General features: G+C 36.7%; 1 protein-coding gene across 3 annotated transcripts in view; it reads right to left on the bottom strand.

Moving 5' to 3' along the window:
* Window positions 1-9842: 9842 nt before the first annotated feature.
* Window positions 9843-15164, bottom strand: part of RNF19A (ring finger protein 19A, RBR E3 ubiquitin protein ligase) — a 78321-nt gene continuing 72999 nt past the window's right edge. For 2 of the 3 annotated variants that reach the window (XM_011966726.1, XM_011966727.1), the window contains 3 exons: window positions 14341-14554; window positions 12635-12778; window positions 9845-12024 (listed from right to left, as the gene is read on the bottom strand). In XM_011966726.1, the coding sequence (XP_011822116.1) occupies window positions 11334-12024; window positions 12635-12778; window positions 14341-14554 (1049 nt within the window). In that variant the 3' untranslated portion in view covers window positions 9845-11333. Of the gene's footprint in view, window positions 12025-12634; window positions 12779-14340; window positions 14555-15164 lie in introns of all 3 variants that reach the window. The other variant, XM_011966725.1, reaches the window with a different exon arrangement.

Here is a 15164-nt window from a genome sequence, read left to right as displayed (position 1 = left end):
TTGGTATCAGAAGAATCAATGAAAAGCAAGAGACTAATTTTCAGCAGCTCTCCTTTTCCTCTGGGAAACTGCTTAAGAGCACAGACTTTGGCATCAGATACACCTGGTATCAAATCCCAGCTCTACTTAGGAGCTGTATGACCTTGCAGTCTTCAGGTTCCTCGTCTGCAAAATGGGGTATCTTCCTACCATTTGGGGTTACTGGTTTATGTGGTTAATGTAAAATGCCTTCTGTTATTTGATAAGCACCTTATCTTTCCTTCCATGTGTCTAACTGCTTTCTTAAGTATAATGATCTCATCTATGTGTTAGAAAAACATAAGAAACCTCTTTTCAAATAGTATGGACACCTTAATAGTTATTTACTGGAGAAGAGGCACATATTAAGATCCCTCCAATAGCAATATTAATATGGAGAGAAGCAGTTAGTCTTGGACCTCTGGTGCCATCTCCTGGAAATTAGTCAGTCATGATACAACAGCCAAGAGGTTACCCCACAACTTGAGCTACAGGGAATGTTTGCAATAGCATCTTTATTTTCCAATCTGTCATTGTTTTGAGGATGAACCAATACACTAAGTCCAGAGTCTGGTATAGGCTAATGGATGCTAGTAAAGTTTGCTGAATAAATGAATCCAGAGGACACTGCCCCATTGGTGTTCTTGTCGCCACAGTTCAGATTAGGAAGTTCCTATTACAGAAATGTTTACAATGACACTCTAAATATTTCTCAAACAGTAGTTCTTGAAATGTTTGCACAGAGTCACTTGAGAATCTTAACAATCTAGGGGGTTGGAAATCTAAAAATCTCTCTTATGATGCTTAGGGAAGTTAGAATTTATGATCTACTGGCATAGAAGCTGAGGATGCAATAATTAACATCTGAATTGCATAAGCACTGCCAGTGAATGACACTATTTATGACGCTCTGAGTAAGTATTGTGGGGGATACACTTTTAAAAAGATAGCCCCTGCTTTTAATGAGCTCATACTTCATTTGGAAAAAAAACTGGCAGTAACACCAAGTGCAAGAGACTCTCCTAGGAGAAAACAGCATCAATGAAACGTTCAAGTGTTAAAGGTACTAAAAGGGCCAAATAGGGTTACTCGAAAACATTTCAGGAAGAGGTAAAACCTAAGCCATGTTTTGAAACAGACTCAGGTCAATGAGAAGGAAGAGCTCAGTGTGACTGGATTACTTTACTGTAGAATTTCCAGTACCACATTGCACAAGGAAGGAACTTGGTAAGAAAAATTCTGCCACTGCAGGTATGCTTCACAGTACAGGAAACACAAACCAGACAGGAGACTTACAAAGCAACCTGAATTAATATTCTATTTTTAAGTGACCCAAGTTCAAAAATAGCCTAAAATTTAATCTTACTACCTGCCATTAGATCTCTTTTGTATCAGTTTCCCATCTGTAAAATAGGACCAATTTGTTTTTATTTTTAAAAAGGCCAGGGTGTCCCTTTTGTATCAGCTGTTTTTTGTTCTTTGTTTTGTTTGAGATGCAGTCCTGCTCTATCACCCAGGCTGGAGTGCAGTGGCACAATCTCGGCTCACTGCAACCTCTGCCTCCCAGGTTCAAGTAATTCTCCTGCCTCAGCCTCCCAAGAATCTGGGATTACAGGTGTGCACCACTTCGCCTGGCTAATTTTTGTATTTTTAGTAGAGATGGAGTTTCATCATGTTGGACAGGCTAGTCTTGAACTCCGGACCTCAAGTGATCCATCTGTCTCAGCCTCCCAAACTGCTGTGCTGGAATTACACAGTGCCTGGCAAAACAGGACCAATTATTTTCTGTAATTAAGCAGTGGATCGGGACGACTACTTCAATAAACATAATTTTGATCCTAATTCATACTTGTTCTAAAACAAGGGCAAAGATTTTGTTAGGGTGGCTACAATAAAAAAGGTGGGCAATAGTAAGTACTGGTGAGGATGTGTAGAAATTAAAAACCACATACATTGCTGATGGGAATGTAAAATGGTGCAGCTGCTTTGGAAGTTTGGCAGCTCCTCAAAAACTTAAACAGAGAGTTGCCATTTTGATCCAATAATTCTGCAACCCCTATTACTGAAAGAAAGTAGAAAACATATGTTCACACAAAAGCTTGTACACAAATGTTCATAGCAGTTCTACTCATAATAGCCAAAAAGTGGAAACAACCCAAATGTCCATCAACTAATGAATGGATAAACAAAAATGTGGCATAGCCATACAACTGAATATTATTCAGTCATAAAAAAGAATGAGGTAGTGATACATGCTGTCCCTTGGATGAACTTTGAAAGTATTAAGTGAAAGAAGCGGGACACAAAAGGCCACATTTTATTATTCCATTTATGTGAGATGTCCGGAATGGACAAACCCATAGAGATAGTAAATTAGTAGTTGCCAGGGACTGAGAGGAAGGGGAAGTGGGAACTGACTACTAATGGGTAAAGGGTTCTTTCTGGGGTGATGAAAATGTTCTGGAGTCAGATATTAGTAACAGTTGTACAACCTTGTAAAAACACTGAATTGTACACTTTAAAATGTGAATTTTATAGTATGCAAACTGTATCTCAATTGTGAAAAATGAACGAAGTGGGGTGGGGAAAAGCAAATCACCCAAAGTAGTGAATAACTTAAGAGGCAAACTCTGCGGTTTTCCAATCAATCCTGATAAGGCCACCTACTTGAGTTTTTCAAGAACTTGCCAGGAGGGATAAAAACTGAGGAAGGCCGAAAGACTACCTCCACCCCATGACTGGAAACAAGGTAAAGATGTCCTCTTACCCTTTCTATTTAACACTGTACTAGAGGTTGAAGCCAGAAGGGGTTAACATGTTATAAAAGGCATCCAGATTGGAAAAGAAGTAACCTTTCTTTACTTGCAGACACAATTATCTATGAAGAAAACCCTATAGAGGCCTGGCAGGGTGGCTCATGCCTGTAATCCTGGCACTTTGGGAGGCCGAGGCAGGCGGATCATCTGAGGTCAGAAATTCAAGATCAGCCTGGCCAACATGGCGAAACTCTGTATTAAAACACACACACACACACACACACACACACACACACACACATATTAACTAGGCGTGGTGGTACACGCCTGTAATCCTAGCTACTCTGGAGGCTGAGGCAGGAGAACTGCTTGAACCCGGGAGGCGGAAGTTGCAGTGATCTGAGATCAAGCCACTGCATTCCAGCCTGGGCAACAGAGCAAGGCTTCTACTTAAAAAAAAAAAAAAAAAAGTCCATAGAATCTACAAAAAAACTACTAAAACTAATTTGATTTACAAGGTCATAGGATTCAAGATCAATATACAAAGATGATTTTATTTCTGTATACTAGTAATGAATGTAATCATAAATTGATATTTTTAAGAGATCTGTACACTGAAAACTATAAAGCACTGTTGAGAGAAATTAAAAAACTGAAAGGACAGATATACTGTATTCATGGATAGGAAGACTTGATATTGTTAAGATGCCAGTTTTCCTCATATTGATAAATAGGTATCAATGGTATTTCAGTCAAAATCCCAGCAGACTTTTTGGTAGAAATCTAGAAATGCATTCTAGTGTAAACACGGTATTCAAATTACTGGGAAAAGGAAAGATTACTTTAAAAATAGTGCCATCACAAATGGCTTTCCATCTGGAAGAAAGTAAAACTGGACCTTTATATTACACTAAATGCTAAGATAAACTGAAGATAGATTTTTAAAAATATGAAAAATTCAAAATCTCACTACAAACTACCCAAAGAGACTACAAGTATAATTTAGAAAGACAGGAGAGCTTAATCATGACCAGAAGGTCTAAAATATTACAATTAAAGACACACAACAGGTTTCATATTGCAGAAAAAAAAATGTAAAGAGTATGTGGAAACCCTGAACTATCTGCATCTTTTCTGTAAATCTAAAAATATTCAAAAATTAAAAGTTTATTTAAGGATAAAACAGAATGCACACACAATGCTAATAAATAGTCAAATGACGTATGTGGAGAAAAATACAAGAGTCAAACTATTAACAGCTACAGTATAAAGATATGTTTCTTTTCTTTTTTTTTTTTAATTTATTTTTCTGAGATAGAGTCTTGCTCTGTTGCCCAGGCTGGAGTGCAGTGGCATGATCTCAGCTCACTGCAACCTCTGCCTCCCGGGTTCAAGCTATTCTCCTGCCTCAGCCTCTCAAGTAGCTGGAATTATAGGTGTGAACCACTGCACCCGGCCCTATTTTCATTTTTATTTATTAACAGAGATGGGGTCTTACTATGTTGCCCAGGCTAGTCTTGAACTCCTGGCCTCAAGTAATCCTCCTGCCTCAGCCTCCCAAAGTGAGCCACTGCACCTGGCCAAAATACCTTTCAAACTGACAAGAAAACAATAAAAATAAATAAAAATAGACAAAGGATGTAAGAGCCAATTTAAAGAACAGCAAATTCAAATACCATCTTCCACCTCCTAGGCCCAAAAAAAAAAAGAAAACACAAGATGATATACACATTTACTAGTCAGGAAAATGTAACATTAGATAATAGATATTACTTTACACCAAACAGTTTAAAAATTTGTAAAGCTCTAATACCTATCGTTAGTAGAATGCAGGGAAAAGGGAACTCCTGTATTGTTAGCAAATTGTAAATTGTGACAGCCTTTTTTGGGAGACAATCTGGTAATCTTTTAAAAATTCAATATACATGGACTTTAACCTAGTCATTTGATTTCCTTGAATCTATCTCCCATACTTAGAAGTACCAGAATATAAGGATGTAAGTATTACAATGTTTTCTGCAGTGTTTTATATTGAAGAAAGAAACAACAAATAACAAAGTGAATGCTCATCAATATGAGAATGTCTGAATAACTGCAGCACATCTATACTACAGAATTCTTAGGCAGCCATTAAAAAGAATGAATTGGAGTCATACAGTTGACTTGGACAGATTTCCCAAAGATATTACTGAGAAAAAAATCAAGAAAATTAACGTACATATGCATTGTATGTGACTATGAACATGGAGAAAACTGGCATCACACACATTTTGTCATTTGCACTGGTTATGGGGGAAGATAATGAGGGAAAGAGGCAGAGAAGAGAAGGGGAGAACAAAACACAGAAAGGTAAGGAAAAAAGGATGGGGAAATAATTTGTTTGTGCACATTTTATTTAAGCTTTCAAAATAGAAAGTCTCTAAAACATCAGTTCATGATACCTCTAAAGCAACTGTGATTTCTTTATCTAGTTAAAAGTATTACATTTTCTTTAAACAAGCAAAAAAGCAACAAAAAGCCCCCAAAAGCAAAATTAAAATGTCTTGGCTATATTAACCCTGGAAATTAGGTTCCAATGGCTGTCATACATGATAGAGTATTTGTAAACTAACGTATTTGGTATAAAACCTTGTTAAAAGTTAACTGTCTTTTTAGCCACTGTATTGTTTCAAACAACTTATTTGACTGTACAATATTATGAAGTGACTGGTTATCAACCCTGAGTCCACAAACATTCTCATTCCCTTTGCTCAGTTGTTGTTCTGTCCCATCAGAATTTCCTATATAAATACCTTTATATATACTATATAAATACTATAAGTTTAGAAAAAATAAACGGAAAGACAAGGTCCCTGCCCTCATGAGACTAGAGTTTAAGATTTGTTCTCCTAATATCTTGAATACAGAATTAAGAATCTGGAGGTATTAATACCTGGAACACACAGTGTTATGAATGTCTATATTTTACCTCCATGCAGGACAAAAAGTGCCAGAAGTATGTGCTCCAGTGCTATTTAGGCAAAAGGCTAGAAAGAAAAAAAAAAAAGTGAAAGCAAGACTATCTTGTCACCAGCCAGCCCACACATTCTAGAATTAATCAACTCTTACAGAGCAGAGACTGCCTTATCTTACTGCTCATATAGATGAAAATGAGCTGCTTACTAACCCTGAAAACCTGGCTCTCTCTTGTACTAAAAAACAAACAATTCAAATGCAGACAGTCTTAATAGCAATTTCTACCAAACATTCGAGGAAGACATCATTCCAATCTCACATACTCTGATCACTGAAGTCTGCCCTAGGTTAACATTTGAAGAATCAAATTCACCACATTAACATATCAAAGTAATCACAATTATATAGCAGATGCTCCCCCGACCAAATAAACAGCCAATAAAATTCAACATATTTTCCAAGGTAAAAACTCTTGGCAAACTAGGAGTTAGAAGATAATTTACTAAATTCAATAAACGATATCCTATAAATATATGTGCGACAAATAATAGCTGAAATGATGAAAGGTTTCCCTTTGAGGTTAACAAATCAACAATGCCCCCTATAACCACTGCTATTCAGAAGTATACACTAGAAGTCCTGGCCAGTGCAAAAGGCCAGAAAAACAAATAAATGATGCAATGATCTAAGAGAAAAAAACCAAAACAATGGGAATACCACCTCTACCACTTAGCAGCTGTGCAACCCAGGCAAATTACTTAATATCTCTGTGCCTCAGTTACCTCCATCTGTAATGAAGATAATACCTCCTTCAGAGTTGTTCTGAGGAATAAGTATTTTATTTTGAACCAACTCTAATGATAATTAAGACTTTAATATATAATTTGATATACAATTATCTTTTGCACCTTTCTAAATTATATGACCCTTATTCACTGTTCAAGGTCAACCTTAGTTTTTAATTTAACTTTTAAGTTCAGGGGTACATTTGCAGGTTTGTTATATAAGTAAACTTGATAAGTTGTATTTTTCTTTTATTATTTTTTATGTTTGCTTTTCTATAAGTTACTATTTTAAAAGTGCTCAGAAAGTATTTGACACTTCAAAGCACTGTAAAAGTGTTTAATACAAATATTCACAAATAACTGTACAGTGATATCCCAAAGAATCTGGGGACAAACCATTGGAATTAAAAGAGTAAGATTCACCGATACAAAATTGTTATACAAAATCAATGGTATTTCTGTATACTATTAGTTACGAACAGAAAATGAGGACGGGCGTGGTGGCTTAACGCCTGTAATCCCAGCACTTTGGGAGGCCGAAGCGGGTGGATCACCAGAGGTCAGGAGTTTGAGACCAGCCTGGCTAACATAATGAAACCCCTTCTCTACTAAAAATACAAGAAATTAGCTGGGTGTGGTGGTGGGACGCCTGTAATCCCAGCTACTCGGGAGGCTGAGGCAGGAGAAACGCCTGAACCCAGGAGGCAGAGGTTGCAGTGAAGTGAGATCACACCACTGCACTCCAGTCTGCGCAACAAGAGTGAAACTCTGTCTCAAAAAGAAAGAAACGACATTTTAAAAATGTATCATTATTATAGGATAAAAAATATCAAGTACCTGGGAATGTACTTTAACAAAAGATGTAAAAGACTTCTATAGGGATAATTATAGATTCAATGTAATCCCAATCAAAATTGGTGAAACACAACAAGGTTATTGTGTTTATGGAAATGTAAAGTGCCAAGGACAGTCAAGACACCAAGGAAAAAACAGTGGCAGACTTGACCTATTAGATAGCAAACTCAGATTTCAAGACTGATGTCCACATTGTCCACTAACTCACCTTGGAGATGCTTCTGAGATGTTCATCCACCAGGTATGTTTACATGGTTCCTTCATTTCCTTTAGATCTTGGCACAAATGTCTTCTAACAGAGACTTTTCCCGTTTTGCCCTGTATAAAACAGTACTGCTTCCCCCAAACCCCAGTCACTCTTATTGTGCCCACCTCAAATTTTTCATAGCAACCATCATCTGGTTATTTTACATCTGGTTTCATTATTTTAAGCTATATGTACATGTTTATTATTTTTGTATCCTCCAAATTCTAATATAAGCCTTCTGAAGCCAGGGTGTTTATTTGGTACTATGTTGTTATTTCCAGCATCTACTTTGTTGAATGAATAAATTGGTAGAAGTCACAAAAATTCTGACTAGCATATGATGTACAGTGATTCAATTTGAACTAAATTTTAAAACTGCCAACTTTTTCATATCCATCTATTAAATGATAGCCACCCTAAATAACATAACTCTCCCCAAGTGTAAAATACTATTTTTGGCATTCAAAAATCAACCAGTATGTAAACACTGGCAGTTAGCAATGATCTCTCATACTCTAAGTGAAGGAAATAAATGAAACAACAAATCCATTAAAAGGAACCATATGAAATGTAGCCTTGAGAAAAGAATTGTTTTTCCTCAGATCCAAGTACAGACTAGAATCTGTAAGAAGCGTGCTGACTCTGAATGGAAAGGCAAAACAATCTGTGGAGCAGGAGTTTCTTTTGCTCATGTCATGTAGCAATTAATAGCTCTGACGGTTTTCAACATATACTTTATCCTTTGGTGAATGGTCTATACGTTTACCTGGACAACAGGCTAGGGAAAGCCTTACATGTTTACAAATTAACACAATTTCCAGCAAAATAAGTTAGGAGTGGTGGATTATGTGCATTTAATATAAAAAGCTAACTAATTCAGTGCTCTGAAGCTGGGCATTTGTACACTGAGGTGAATCTACCAGTTAAATTGGTGGTCTACATAATCAACAGTAGGATATACTATTATAATCTTTGTATTTCTTTTCTCTCATTACCAGATGATTTTTCCAACAGGCTTTAAGGTACAAAGAGTTTTAACAAGATTTCAGTGAGTTAAGGTTTATTTTGAATACCCTGGAGGTATCTCTTGTTCGAGGCTAGCCCAGAGTTGAGCTCCAGGGAAAACTGGCTTGGTCCTAAATTAATCCAACTTTGAAGGATCCAGGAGACAAGGAATTTCTGAAGCTAGTTTTAAGGTGAGACTGAAGTGGTACTGGTTGGGAGTATCACCAGAAGGTGTAGGGTGAATGAATGCACCAGCCTCCTATAGGGCACTATTTTTGCTGTGTTCCTCTGAAGATCATTTAGCTTTCCATTTCATCTTCAGCCTTTTAAAGAAATGTCAAGAAGGCAGTCAACATATTCAGAAGATTATTTTGGTCGAGCATGGTGGTTCACGCCAGTAATCCCAGGACTTTGGGAGGCCAAGGTGGGCGGATCACTTGAGCTCAGGAGTTTGTGACCACCCTGGGCAACATGGTGAAACCTGTCTTTACTAAAACACACAAAAAAATTAGCCGGGCGTGGTGATGTTCGCCTGTAATCCCAGCTACTTGGGAGGCTGAGGCGCGAGAATTGCTTGAGCCCAGGGGGCAGTGAGCCAAGATCGCACCACTGCACTCCAGGCTTGGGCTACAAAGTGAGACTCCATCTCAAAAAAAAAAAAAAAAAAAAAAAAAGAACAACAAAAAAATTATTTTCATGAAGTATTAACTATATACCAGAGAAACAGAAAAACCATCTACGCATTTTACAGAGGCTACAAGAACAGAAAGCATCTGATTACAATTAGCTTGAATTTAAATGGCTCCAGTTTCATAATCTAATGTTGCTAGAATAGAATCTCTTAAAACAGTCTTTTAAGATCTTTTTACTCTTTTCCCCTTTTCCCAAGTTAGCTGATCTTTCCATTTTTCAAAGATGAGGATTTATAATACTGATTTCTCTTCACAATTTAATGATACATATATTTACTCAAGTTAAATTCAACCAATTTACTCAAAAAAATTATGTTTATGTATATGGCATCTTTTCTTCTGGTGGAAAAGCAGGAATTAGGAAAAAAGGGTAGTTTCTAACACTGTTGAAAAGTTCAGCAAATGCTTTCCTTTGGGCTGAGACCAAAAGGCAGAATAATCACAAAGGCTTGCAATATTTATGAATACTACCACAGGGCCAATGAATATTCCCATTCTTATAATAAAACACTTGTGCACACACCAGAAGGCAGCAATACATTAGTATTTACATTTATTTAACGTATGCAGTTTACACACTCATTAAACAAAATTGGAATGCAAACAAATATACAAATACCATAAGCATTATCAAATAAAATAACTGGCACTAGTGTTATAAGCATATTAATGGACCTGGTAGGGAAAAGTGATGGAAGAAGACTGCAGCCCATGGCATTTTTCTTTTTACCAAAAGAAAACGCTCAGTAGCACCATAATGGTAATACTTAAAAGAAATACATAAGATAGAACATTTTAACTGCTATCATTGAGGTTAACCTGCTTTTATTTAAGTGAATTATACAGGAAATTAACAGTACAGGCAGTATTTTGGCCAACTTCTGCTTATGTCAGCTGAACATTGTCCATAAACAAAAGCAAAAGAAAATAATGCTAATCATACATGGACCTTTTGTACTTGGTACAAGCTCTGCACCGTGCTTTGATTTCATGGTTGGAGAAGATACGCATGTGTTAAAAATTGAGGTTATGTAAAGTTATTCACTAAAGCCTGAGTGTGTCTTTGGTAGGCTAACACTTTTTCAGCATTATTATTAATCACATTCATGTTTATCTATTTCCTGTATTTTTCTATATAATCCAAGGTGACCAGAGAAGACATGGAAAACAACACAGCAAAATCCTCAAATAACTAGGCCATTAAAACCCAGTCAAACCCAAAGGCACCAAGAATCAATGGGGTACAAATTTCCCCCTAGAGAAAGGTGGTTTTTTTGTAATACTTATAACCTAATGGGACTTTATTTTGTAGTTTTATATCTTATTTGTTGCTGTCATATGCTTAATTACTTACCTTTACATTTTTCCTCTAAGATGGCATCAACAATATACAAGATAGAGTACCACGTATTTCTATTTCAAAGTTGTGCAAAAACTGCCACAATCTTGCTCAAAGTGTCTAAGTATCCAAATGGTAGCAAATGAGCTGCTTTAAGCTTTATATAACCACATTGCATATGAAGAAAAAAAATGAAATTTATACCCAGATATAAATAGAAATGTTACAAAGAGTATCATATACTGAGAGTAACCTATGCAGTTCCTTTAAACTTATCTCTTAGTGGTTTCAATAAAATATCACTAACCACTTATCCCTAAAGCCTCAAGTTTTCATTTGAATGCTGTAGAATTGCATTAGTATTTTATATTGATTATAAATTAAGATCAATTTCTATCTAAGTATGTGCTTCAAGCAATGTTTTGTGGCAAACACACAAAACGTGCTTTGCTCTTCAAATTTATTATCCTTAAAATAATGCACTTTTAAAGCCTTCATTTCATAGTTTGGTAACTAAGATCCACATGACACACAATGCCTTGCTGAACACAGAAAATGTATCTGCATTATGATAATGAAACCTGGCTTTTGCTGGTAACCTGAAACTTAAGAAGTCACATGTAGTTCAACCAGCTCCAAACATGGTTGTACAGTGGTAATTATTTTGCAGCATTTATGGGCCTAAATTTCAGTCTGAATTGCAACTTTTAATTCCATTGTCTGATGTGAGTGGTTGTTATTTGTTTCTTTTAGTGTATCACCAAAATATAAATCAACATTAGATTTTATTCCATTTTTACTGTGTTCTTCAGCAATATGATTCAACTGTGGAACTTCTGAACAGGAAGCAGTTTGGGTAACCACAGAAATGCTACACTGATGTGGGGAATTTTCCAGACGGTCATTTTCTACCTCAGGAAGAATGTTAACAGTAGCAAAGCGGGTGTGATAATCACTGGAACCATGACTACAAGAAGTTTTCATGCTTTCTAGGTCAGAACAACTAAATTCAGAAAAATGACTAGAGTGGGAATCTGCTACAGAAGGCATACTGTCACTGAGGGATGGAGCCTCAAATTCACTTGAGTTCGTGCTTTGTTGTTCTAACAACTGTGCATCCATGTCCTCTCTTGTCTCATTTATCTTCATGTTACCCTTTTTCCTCAATTTACCACTTTTTGATTTTTTCCCTGCTGTTGCTTCTTTGGACCACTTGGTGGCACTAGATTTACCTTCAGGCAAGCCACTGGATGAACCACCAGCATGACTCCGGGTGGCACTGCCATCATCCACACTACTGCTTCCACTGTTGTGCCTGAATTTGGATGGCTTTGACTCAATATCTACTTGCACCTCCATACTGTTGCCTTCTCTGAAATACAAGAGTAACAAATACAAACATAATTGCTGACTTCTTTTTGTTCAGATGACTGGGGGCAGGGTTTCTGTGTGGAAAATTCAGACTATACATAAGCTATGAGAACATCTTAACACAGGACATGTCTACTTAAAGAATGTACTCGATATAAGAGAACTCTTTCTAATGCTTCAATTTTTTAAAATAGTAGTCAATACATTTATTGCTTATGCTGTTCTAGACACTATGCTACTTTTTTTTTTAAAGAACAGCTTTATTCAGATATAATTCCCCTGTTTAAAGTGTACAATTCAGTGATTTTTAGTTGTGATCAGAGCTGTGCAACTATCACCACTACCTAACTTCAGAACATGTTCATGATCCCAAAAAGAGATCTTGAACCCATTAGCAGTTAGTTCCCATTCTTCCCTCTCCCAGCCCTTGGCAACCACAAATCCACTTTATGATCTATATAGATTTGCCTACTCTGGACAGCTCACTGTTTCCTTTTCTCAGAGAATTTAACAGTTGGTAATCACTTTTCACTGGTAATCTAATGATAGGAATTATTCCTTTTAAATTAATTTTAAAAATACTTTCGATTTTATAACAGTTTTTTCCTTACTTGTCCAATGGGATGTAGGAATTCAGAATGGATCCTGCCATTGCTTTGGTGCTGGCATTATCACTAACTGTTCCCAAGCTGACTGTGCCAGATTCTCCACTTAGACTGTACCGTTCTTTCTGTACATCTGCTTGTACTTCCAACCTTAAAGGGGGGGTATGAAATCACCAAAATTATATTTAATATCAGCACTATTGGAATATGTATCTTTAAATAATTCAGTTAAGAACCCCAGTAACCAGAAGCTATTTTAGGAACCATTTTTTAAAATTTTCCTTTTATTTAATTTAAATTCTACTGCAGCACACTGCATAGTACCAGTCATCCAAATAAAATGGGAAAAATTAGCTGTCTGCCAAGTAAAGTAGTAATAAAATAACACAAAAAAGACACAAAGGATTTTCACTTAAATGTACTCCATTATTCTCACTCAGGATACAGCACTTTGTAATGTTTCAATGCAAAACACAAAGTTAGAATACAGTATTAATCATTAAACATGACAGACCAATGAATCCAAAAATCCTGGGCATCTATATTAAAAAATGGCTCTATAAATAACACTTGCCTTTTGATATTTTATTTATTTATATATATTTTTAGAGACAGGGTCTCGTTATGTTGCCCAGGCTGGTCTCAAACTCCTGGCCTCAAGCTATCCTCTCATCTTGGCCTCCCAAAGTGCTGGGATTATAGGTGTGAGCCACTGAACCCAGCCAACATTTGCCTTTTTAAAAAGAGGTAATATCTACCACTATAACAAAGAGTTTGTATTTAAAATGCAAACTACCGAAAAATAAGATAAATATGTCTAATTTATCTTTTAATTCATGTATTCTCCCCTACATTTAAAAAAGGCAAGGCTGTTAAGCCTAAGTGAAAAGTAGTGAATTAAAGAGAAACAGGGGAAGATAATTTTTCCTACTTATCTATATGGCTATTGATAAAACACTTGGTGAGAACAAAGTAAGCAAGCATTAATACATAAAAGGACCCTAGCCGATGATCCCGGTCCCAGTTCACACATTCCTGGATGTCCTGACTCCACCTGTTCCCCAGGACTCAGCCGAAGTCCCATCTCCTAACATCCGGCTGTTGTTACCCACAGAGGTAAGATCTAGGCTTAAGTATTGCCTTTGCTTCAATGTCTATTGAAGCAGCTGCAGCAATGATTTATAATACAAAATCTGACAAGGACAGTGAAAAAATTGGCAGAATGTTATTGCTTAGACTTAGAAATCTACCACCAAATTTCTTTTTTCTTTTCTTTTTTTTTTTTGAGACACGGTCTCACCGTCACTTAGGTTGGAGTTCAATGGTGTGATCTCGGCTGACTGCAACCTCCACCTCCCAGGCTGAAGTGATCCTCCTACCTTAGCCTCCCGACCAGCTGGGACTACAGGTGCATGCCACCAAGTCCGGCTAATTTTTTATATTTCTTTAGTAGAGATGGGGTTTCACCGTGTTGCCCAGGCTGGTCTCGAACTCCTGAGCTCAGGCAATCCACCTGCCTTGGCTTCCCAATGTGCTGGGATTACAGGCGTAAGCCACTGCACCTGGCCCCAAATTTCATTTTTAACAGTACTATTTTGAACCTCGACATAGTAGGGTTATATATAATCATCATGCTTTATGTTCAAAATTCTCACCTAATCAATAATTTGTAGTTACCAGAAGGCAGAACCAAACCAAACCAAAACACACACCTGTTAAAACAGTTTACCATGGCACTTCCTGACAGACTCCCCGTTATACTGGCTCCAGCTAGTGCCATGGTGCTGGCCGTTTCACTCAGGTTGTCTCGGATGGCTCCTATTCGATCCATGTGGCTTCCACTTGCACTCAAACTGCCAGTCAGCCCACCAACACTTCCCTCCCCTATGCTCGGGTTGTGTCTTGCTTCTGCTACTGATGTTGTGTCTAAATGCAAATATTCCAAAGAAACTAAGTAAGTATGATTATCAATTTTCTCCTTCTTAAATTCCTCCATGATTTCAGAGAGGGCGTTTTATAAGGTATAAAATATACACAGACATGGAAAATTATTTTTTCTCAGGCTAGTCCACTAGAAGCAGTGGGAAAAGAGCCAACAATTTTAACTGGTCACTAATTTCTTTTTTCAAAAACCCAGATTTAGGAATTCTATAAAGAATCTGTTAAAAAATATAGCTGACTTTAGAGGAAAATTATGTGACAATTTTCATTAAGGGTGTCATTTAAAGAGCTTATTATTCTCTAAGTCAATAACAATAGGCTAAAAGTTGATTTCTAGATATATCCCACAGTTCTGTCTACAAGCTACTATTAAGATGTGATAACACTATGTGCCAATTTTACAGTACCTCTCATACATTTTGTATTGAAGGAGTCATTTATTTGCACCAATATTTGAGTTCCTATTATATACCCAATCACATGGTGATAAATGCTACGAGGAAAAATACAAGAGAGTAAAGGGGAGGAGACTGATGAGAAGTGCATGTACGTACATGTCTGTGAGCCATTTTATATGACAGAAGGTCTCTTTAAT

This window comes from Mandrillus leucophaeus, unplaced genomic scaffold (genome assembly GCF_000951045.1).
Source record: "Mandrillus leucophaeus isolate KB7577 unplaced genomic scaffold, Mleu.le_1.0 Scaffold770, whole genome shotgun sequence".
Lineage (NCBI taxonomy): Eukaryota > Metazoa > Chordata > Mammalia > Primates > Cercopithecidae > Mandrillus > Mandrillus leucophaeus.
This window is presented reverse-complemented; position numbering and strand designations above follow the sequence as displayed.